Source organism: Zootoca vivipara, chromosome 5 (genome assembly GCF_965207765.1).
Source record: "Zootoca vivipara chromosome 5, rZooViv2.hap1.1, whole genome shotgun sequence".
Taxonomy (NCBI): Eukaryota; Metazoa; Chordata; class Lepidosauria; order Squamata; family Lacertidae; genus Zootoca; species Zootoca vivipara.
Window position 1 is genome coordinate 31,734,624 of NC_142588.1, and position 9,684 is coordinate 31,744,307.

Genomic DNA, 9,684 nt, shown 5'->3' on the forward strand with positions numbered 1-9,684 from the left:
TAAAGTTTTATAAAATAAAGGCATTTGATATCACCACTAATCCCTCAGCCATACAATGCATTGTTTATAATATATGCAACTTGGGAAGAAGGGCAAACATAACCAATATAGATAATTTAAAATATTTTTAAAAAATACATAGAGCTAGTTTCAACTAATCAGTCCTACTATCAGAAGCCAGTGTTAGGTCTTCCTCCAGCACAACAAGGCTTTTTGCCCCTTCTCCTCCCCTTGCAGTTCCCACCCGCTCCTAAATTAGCTCAGGGGGCTCTGTGGAAACCCCAAAACAGCATGTGGGAGCTGAAGAAGGGAGATTGTTCCATCTGTCAAGCTGAAATGCTTGTGCTAACAGAACAATCTCTTTAGCACTCTGTTGAATTCCACCCACATAAATTGTGGTTTGCCATCAGGTGCAAATGGTACATACCCTGAACCATTATCCTCTCAATTTTTTAAACAAGCAGATTTTCAGAGTTTGGGGCATTGTTTAATTAGTGGTTTCGGTGATTCAATCAAACAACAACACTTTAACATCTTGCATCAAAGGACACAGTGGAAGTTTGCCAAGATGCCGACCATAGGAAAATGAAATTAATGTTTACCACTGATTTGCAGGCATCCCTTCACACCATCCAAGCTAAGTGCCTATGTAGATGAAGCCAAAACGTACGCAGCAGAATATACTCTTCAGACCTTGGGCATTTCCATTGAAGGAACAGAGGCCCCTGCGGCTACAGCAACTTTCCCAGGTATGTTAAGGTTGTGCAAATATTTTCTTCTCTGGGCTGTTTAACTGCACCTCATAGGTAGCTCAACCACAGTTGGTGGTAGAGCATCTGCAGAAGGTCCAAGATTCAATTTCTGGCAACTCCAGCTAGAGTTGAGAAAGAGTCCCTGTCTGCCTGAAACCCAGGAGACAATGACCAAGGGGACATGGGTTAAAAGGGGAGCTGTGAGGGTCCTTGGCCCAGCGACACACAGACTCAGCCTAATGTATCTCACAGCATTGCCGAGAAGATTACAAGTATGCCACCTTCAGCTCCTTAGAGAAAAACTGGGGTATAAATGTAACAAACAAACAAAAACTCAACAGAGTGACATTCCCGCCTATTAGCTACTTCATTTTAAAAAGGCAACTCTAAGCAGTGTACCTATACTAATATTAAATAATTATCAATAATGCACAGTATAAACTTGTGCCGCACCACATGGATGTCCATGTTAGGCTCCCCACATGGTTTGAAAATTGATCTCTCAAATATGAGCATGCAAATTCATGAAATTCTATTTCGTGTGTGTGTGTGTGTGTGTGTGTGTGTGTTGTGCAATGTCTCTATCTCTTGCTCTGTTTCCTTTCTCCCTCTCTGGCTCTCCCCCTTGCCAGGGTCCTGGTCATTTCACTCTGCTCTCCTTCCCAGTCCTCACCTGTCTCTTTGGATCCCAGATGCATTCTAGGGAAATGAAGTTGATGGGTGGCCAGCTATTTACTTTCATAGAGGCATACAATTCTAGAGTTGGAAGAGATCCCTGGGGGCCTCTGCAGTGAACACTTTACTTTTGCAATGCACACCTTACTACACACCCAGCAACCACATAAATAAACACAGTGGTACCTTGGTTCTCGTACAGCTTAGTTGTCGAACAAATCGGAACCCGAACGCTGCAAACCGGGAAGTACAGTGGTACTTCGGTTTACGAACACAATTGGTTCTGGAAGTCTGTACTTAACCTGAAGCATACTTAACCTGAAGCGAACTTTCCAATTGAAAGTAATGGAAAGTGGATTAATCCGTTCCAGACGGGTCCGCGGAGTACTTAAACTGAAAATACTCAAACCGAGGCGTACTTAAACCGAGGTATGACTGTAAGTGTTCCAGTCTGCGAACGTTTTTCGGAAGCTGAACGTCTGATGCAGCTTCCCATTGAGTGCAGGGAACCCTTGCAGCCAATCGGAAGCTATGCCTTGGTTTTTGAACAGTTTCGGGAGTCGAACAGACTTCTGGAATGGATTAAGTTTGAGAACCAAGGTACCACTGTGTTTTAAAAGAAGTCTCAGCAGGGGTCTCACAGGCAGCAAGGAGGTCTCTTGTACTCGTTGCAGCACTCATGGGTGCATAATGGGAGAAAGGAAGACTGTTTCATAGCACACTGATCATATTATAAATTAGCTAGTTAGAATGATTTGATTATTTTAATTTTAGAATATCTTTCGTATACAGAAAGCTTGGTTAGGTAAATTAGTGCATATAAGGAGCCGAGACATAAATAGAAATAACATTATAAGTAAAACTTTATGCACTGTATTTATAATTCTTTCTTTCACATTACTGGAAATATGTGCCCATTAATATTAATATGTGTCGATTAATATGGAATCTTTCAGGAACATCAAGACTTTTTTTAAAGAAGAAGTTTTAAATCTATCCAGCTTCCTGCCACAGAGAAAAATCAATTTGTCTAGGCTTGTTCAAGCTTCCGCATTATGTAAGATACACTGGTGCTTTATTGAACCCAGCGCCATTTACGGCTTAATTACAATGACCTCTCTCTTTCCTTTACTTTCTGTTACATATGACTTGGAAAACTGAGAGGTGCCTTTTCTCCATTCCAGTTCAGGTGTCTTTGGTAGTCTGGGAACAATCTCTCCGGTTAGCCAAAGCTAACGTAAAATGCATCATTCTAAAGAATATTTTCTTCTACTTCTTGGTGGAAGAATGGAGTTGTTTAGATATTCATTGTTGAAACAGGGCTAAGCATTATCTATAGAGGCTACATAAGGGAAGGATGTTATTCTTTGCTGTAGTGTTGGGTGAATGTTGTGCTGGCCTCCTTACAGTCTATTTACCATTTTTATGTGTAAAAATAGAAAGCAAGATAAAATAAATCAAGGCTGTAATTCTACAATTTTGAGTAGAGTAAAGGGTTAACCTGTAAGTGTCAATAATTAACGCAGGTGCTATCAGTAAAAGCAATATATGGCAACAGTAAAACAAAACTAAATAGCACCAATAGCTCTGGGATGGCTCAGTTGGTAGAGCATGAGACTCTTGATCTCAGATTTGTGGGTAAGAGCCCCATGTTGGGCAAAAGATTCCTGCATTGCAGGGGGTTAGACTAGATGACCCTCATAGCTTTGTTTTGGCTTGTGTGATTTTTTATGTGTAATTTAGGGGTTTTGTGTATTTTAGGGTTGCCATAAGTCTGGAATTTCCCAGATATAGCCAGGATTCAGCCATTGGAAACAGCGTTCGGGTGGAAATCGCATATTCGTTTCTACTGTCCATTGTACTACCAGCTATGCAAACCCATGCTATTCCCTTTTGGGGGGGTAGTCAAACATCACAGCACGATTAAAATATCAGATTCTATCTGTCTGACATTAACCCGGAAGTAACTGCAAGGGTGGCTGAGGTTTTTGCCAATAGTATCTCTTAAAATGGTGAATGGCACTATTTAGCGGGAAGAAATCCCAATGAAAATCCTCATTATTATATATTTTACACGGCTGTTTAAAGCTTAACAACTTTGCCAACAGGCTCAACAACTTTTGTGTCCGGATTTTCACTTTTTGAAATACAGCAACCCTATTATATTCATTTTGTGGCCAAATCTGCAAGTTCAGTTAAATCAAAGTCCTTGGACACCAATGTTTAAGTTGTTCCCAAATAAATAATTGCATAAAGGAATACAGTCTGTCTCTGCAGCATAGCAATATAGCCTTTTGTTTTTGTTTTTAATGTCCCTGCAGGATACATTGCTAATGCAACTGCCGCAGTGACAGCTACTCAGCTCAAGCAAGCAGTGACTCTGGGACAAGATTTGGCAACCTACGCAACCTACGAAGCTTACCCAGCATTTGCCGTAGCTACTCGGAGTGATGGATATGGAGCATTCTAAAAAAACAACCCAAATGGCCTGTGTAATTTACAGCAATGTCTTACATTTAATCAAGCTATGGCAGGGGGCAGGAGCTACTTCAACCTAATAATTAGTCAGGTTCAATATGATTCTGAATTAGTGATAGGGCAAATTCTGATGTAGCAAGGCTTCACAGCTTTTAGATTAGCAGATTAATAATGGTAGGCACTGATTTTTATTTTTAAATCCACTTTTTATTTTTATTTTTACAAGCAGGGGGATAAGCCTAACCCAAGAAGGAAAAGAAAACTTAAAGAGTACGTTGTTTCATTTGTGTTTACAAACAATGGTCCTTAATTGCAATTTTCAATAGTATTTTTGTAATAACGTAAAGCAATGGTTTTCAACCAGTGTGCTGTGGCACTCTTGGGTGCCTTGAATGATGGTCAGGGGTGCCAGGGGCAACAATGGCCTCTGTCCCTCTTTCCTTCCCCCCCCTTCCTCTAATGCCCTCTCACATTTCTACCTCCCAAAGACTTGCACAGCTGTTTGTTGCAGCAGCCCTGGCTACAAGCTTCCTAGGCGAATGGTGCCTCTGGGGCTGGCCAGGGGGTGCTTCCCAGGACCCTCTGGGGCAGTGTTAGGAGGCACCTCTTTTCGGGGTGGCGGCAGCAGCTGCCTGGAGGACTCCCAAGGAGAGGGGAGAGGGGAGAGGAGGCTGAGGGAACACTCCACAAGGGAGGGTGTTCGAAAGAGGGTGATAGGCTGCCAGCTCTGCAGGCAAGGGGAGACATAACGGCTCTTGAACCCCACAGGGGTGTGACAGAAAGAATGTAATTGGTCAAGGAAGCTGTGGACGAAAAAGCTAAAAACGCTCTGACGTAGAGTTTTTTAAGTTGTGGGACTTTTATATTCTCAGATATTCTTGTTGTAAAGCATTTTATATAGGTATGCATCCTGCATATGATGGTGTGCTAGCTATAATCCTAGGGCCAAACTAGATGCTCCATTAGCTGCTTGACTGCATTTTAAATGCAAACAGCAGACACTGCAGGGGAGGGGACCCTGAATATTGCTGAGGTCACTGCAGACAGGATGGGGACATTTAACCCTTTCCTCTCCTACGGCTGTCCTACTCATCCAAGGCTCTCATTGGTACCATTGGCTTCTGTCCTGCATGCTGGAAAGTATATTGGAGCTTAGAAGTATGGGAGCAATGTCTCAAAGATAAATAAATTGGTCCCAATGTTCATTTTCAATCTTTTAAAAACATTATATGGTTGAATAATTATTTTGGAATTTTTAGCTTCAAATATTAAAGAACAGTCCTATTCAACTTTACTCAGCAGCAAGAGCCACTTTGTTCAATGGGTACTTACTTCCAAGTAAACATGCATAGGATTGCAGCATAGCTATCTCAAGTGATTTTTAATTGAATTGTGCAATCCAATCCCCACATTTGTAAACCAAAGGAACACCCTAGATAAACTAGAATATACATCTGAAAGAAGAGGAGGATCATTTTGTATCTTCTATGAGCATCATTTAGAAATGATGCTTTCCTGACTTAAAATGTTATTTTAGCATCTTCACAAATGTGATTATAAATTGGCTGATTTGCACATGGGTTTGGGGGAGGTAATATGTTGTGCGCCCGCCCCCAAAAAGTCATGTTGCAGCACTGCACCTCAAAGGAAATAAAAGCAGGTTTGGAGATAGTGATAGTGGATTTGGCTATGCAGCACAACTGTATTGAATACCTGACTCAGTCATCACATATCCCATTAGTGCTGCTTGTGACATCCAGTGTAGCTCAAACATGACCATCTCTCTCCTCTTTGCTTGTTCTTTAAATCAGTTCTTAAAAGGTCCCATATTACAGAAAGTTCAATGATGTCCTTGTTGCTTTGAATCATTAAGAGAACAAAAATAAGACTTCGGAGGTGGCAGAGTAAAACCTTAGTTGTATCAAAATGAGGTGTGAAGCAAGGACAATTCTGTTCATTGCTTTGCTAGGATGGATTCATTGTCCCTTTAACAGAATATTCACTATGTTTTTGGATATCATCTGCATTCAGTTCCTGCCAATGAATGCTTTAAGAGAACCTGTAATCTTTTTTTGTTTTGGATTACCAAGGGTGTGTGGAACAGTAATGGGTGTGGGTAGTGTCTGTCTGAGCTGATTCACGCAAGCTTGTGGTTCTTAGAGGGCCTCTAATGTCAAAGTTGCCAACTACTGAGATGGCTTACAGTGTCATGGAGATTGCCAACTATTTGGTGAGAAGTTGCAATAAAGAAGGGACCTCTAGCAGAAGCCCACAAACATAGTTGTCTCATGTGTCCAGTTGTCCAGTGGCAGTGACCATAAATTTAATCCAGGTGACCAACAGGGAAAGCCTCTAAATAGCCTCAGTGACAACACAGGAATGCAAACAGTGGCGGAGCTTCATGTTACAGCACCGGGGGGGGGCAGAGAGCAGGCAGGGGCGGGGCTGGCATGCGTCCCGGGGGCTTGCCATGCCACCTGCCTGGGGGTGTGGCATGCCACCTGCAGGGGCGTGGTGCCCAGTGCGGGCAGGGGAGCAGCACCACACCTGGATCGCACTGCCGGGGGCGGTGTGCTCCCCCCCACTCCTCTTCCTCCGCCACTGACTGCAAAATGCCTCTTTTAGAATTTTGTCAGGCTGCAGCTTGCAGTGAGACCCAATACAGGACTGCTGCTGCCCCTCCACCAAAAAAATCACCTCTGCTTGTTCAGCAATAGATGCAGAAGGGCAGCATTCATTTGCTTCCATGGAGCAAGGTAAGAAAGCAATAACTTGCCGCCTGCCAGAAACATGGGGTGACTTCCAAAGCCACCCACAATTCGCAGGTGTCTGACATTTAGACTACTGCCAGAACCTTATTGCTAGAAAACCACATTCTGTGTAAGGAAGATAGGAAGCTGTGCATTGCATGCACGACGATTTACTGCATCAGCAGAGACTGATCCAAGGTTTCCTCCTGATGCAACATTTGCCTGCCAGGCAATGCTGGTCTGTGTGGCCTCTCCCCCAATGCTACATGGCCTGGTGTAACATCCCGCCAGGCTGTTGCAGTATCTCTCAATGCGGCACGACCAGGGCGACTTCACACCAGGCTGTGCTGCATCGGGAGAAGATGCACAGCCAGGGCAACTTACCTCCAGGCCTTCTTGGCCCCCTCAAGATTGGGAGGGGCTGACCCCCATCCCAGCAGAACTTGGGGGTTGTGGAGGCCTCATGGAGTTGATGCCCCTGGACTTCAGACAGGGATTGAACCTGGGACCTTATGACATTCTAGTCATCTATGATCCCACTTCTAAGGTCCAGTATTCTGAACCCGAGCAGACCAATCCACATTCCACCACCTCAGATGATCCATATGTATGCATTGGAATCACCCTAAATTGGAATTTTCTTTCCATGCTAGCACCAAATTTGTAGGTGGTGGGTGAGTTTATAGGGGTCTTCAAACAGCCTTCATGTGTGAGTTCAACCTAAATCATTTTTGTTAATTATACACTTGTGAAACTTGCCTAGTGTCACTGTATTCACACCTCTAATGTTAGCAACAAAATACTTCTATCTGGTTGAAATCATTTCTTACTTTTATTTAACTGTATACTCCCTCCCCCAGCTATTATTTATACACCGTAAGATAAAGCAGGTGCCTGAGACACAGAAACAGTATTAAAACATGTGTGCATAAAAGCACTTATATTTTTCATACTTTTAGTAGTCTTTGTATAAAACTGTGGCAGCACTGTGAAATCACAGAGGTAGCTTTATTTGGAACAACTGTTTGTTTCAAAAACGGAAATTCAGCAAATTGAATAGTGAACCGTCGATTAAGAAAAATAATGTCAGGTGTGAAATTCTGTGAAACTGTGTTGTAAATCAAATTGTGATCAAATGGACATTAAGAAATGATTAAACTTCCTTAAATAATGTTGATGTGTCTACTTCTTTTATAGAATTCAGCCTGGTACTCCAACAACACTTAACATCCACCAGAATATCAACATCTGATTCTACTTCCTTGTCCATCTACGCTATCTATGGCCGCAGTTGTTAAGCTTCTTTTAGCAAAGTTGTTGAGCTTTCCCCCCCTTTTGGGGGGAGCAAAATCCCAATAACAACAAATAGTTCTTGAACTATTTCTTAAGAAATTCACCAATAGCTACATTTCCAACATGAGTTGCCATACATATGTCTGGACATCTCAGCGATTTCCGCTCAGACACTGTTTCCGACTGCCAAATCCTGGCTATGTCCAGGAAATTCCAGGCATATGGAAACCCTAGCATATTAACTGGTTTCTTCTTTCTGACCTCTTGAAACCACTCCATCCAACCTTTCATGGGTGAAAGCAGGAACACTCTTATGTGGGCATCATAACATACTCATTCTCACACCAAGGATCATGGCCCTCTCTGCTACTATATTCTGCTAACTAAAGGTTCTTTGTTGGTTATATTCTGCAATAATTTACTCTGTAACAATATATTCTGCATTGGTTTCTGAATCGGATGTGCTAGTAAACAGACCAAAAGAGTTTCCTTTGTTTGTTTGTTTTTAATACAGTGGTACCTCGGTTTATGAACACAATTGGTTCCGGAAGTCTGTTCATAAACTGAAGTGAACTTTCCCATTGAAAGTAATGGAAAGTGAATTAATCCATTCCAGATGGGTCAACAGCGTTCGTAAACCGAAAATTCGTAAACCGAGGTGTTCATAAACCGAGGTTCCACTGTAAACTGCTCTTCACCCTCCTTGCATGCTTTTCCCTGGCTGAAATGTGTCCTTTAACTGTGCTCATCCCCTTACTTTCTCTGGATGAGGGATGGAAAAGAGTGTTCATCACTCCACCCATTTTTGCCCCTTAGCCCACCCAGCAGTAATATTTCCTAGGTATATTGCCGAGGGCTACTAGAATGTCTGGCTCTTAAAAAGCAATTGCTGGTGCAGTTTTAAAAACAGAAACATGAAACATGACATTTGAAGCCCAACATTTATTGCAAGATGCATGGATCATCTATAAATGCCCATTTAAGTCTAGGCCAGCAATTGCCTGGTTCCTTTCCTATAGACACCATATACTGTGTTGATACACGCTGGCACTTTTCCACTAGGTGTGCCACAAACAGGCAAATAAAACAATGCAATTAAATTGTATCAAAGGGCAAAGGTGTGTGAAATCGGGATTCAACAACTCCACTAACTGTGCATTAGGTACACATTCTGATGGTTCTGAAAGAACATGGATTGTGCCATCTAGTGGAGGCTGGGCTCCTTTTTTTTCTTGGCAGTTGTGCCAGTTATGTTGTAGAAATGATGTGAAGAACCTTGCCACTGCCGCTTGTCAAACTTAGGCTCCAGATCCATAGGAGCATAGGACTTACACTGAGTGGGGAGGGGAGAAGCTGTTTCTCCTAAAAAGAGGCCCAATGTATAGCTTGAGCATTTGAAAAGACTTGCACATTTCTGTTATTTTATGTTAACTTCTAAATTCCAGAAACTACAATCTGTGCACAGTAAAAACATCTTACATGGTGATGTGTGTTACTTCAAAATGTGGCTGGGGTTCGGAATCCCCTGCTCATTCTGCTGGAATTTTGCCTCAAAGTCCTGCCCTGATACCATCACTGGTGGTGGCTGCAAAGTAAAGGGCCATGGCGAAGGAGGCAGGGGGGGTGGAACTGTAGCCAGCCTAAGAAAGATCCTGCATACTGGACTGACAGACTGTTGGTGCTAGATCAGGAAGAGAAGAGTTCAAATTCCAACTCAGATATAAAGCTTACAAGGT

General features: G+C 42.6%; 1 protein-coding gene across 3 annotated transcripts in view; it reads left to right on the forward strand.

Moving 5' to 3' along the window:
• The window catches only part of A1CF (APOBEC1 complementation factor), a 32,605-nt gene extending 24,779 nt beyond the window's left edge, over nucleotides 1-7,826 (forward strand). For all 3 annotated transcript variants that reach the window (XM_035137837.3, XM_088670277.1, XM_060274881.2), the window contains exons 11-12: nucleotides 616-749; nucleotides 3,749-7,826. In XM_035137837.3, coding sequence (XP_034993728.3) covers nucleotides 616-749; nucleotides 3,749-3,897 — 283 coding nt within the window. In that variant the 3' untranslated portion in view covers nucleotides 3,898-7,826. The remainder of the gene's footprint in view (nucleotides 1-615; nucleotides 750-3,748) is intronic.
• The last annotated feature ends 1,858 nt before the right edge of the window (nucleotides 7,827-9,684 follow it).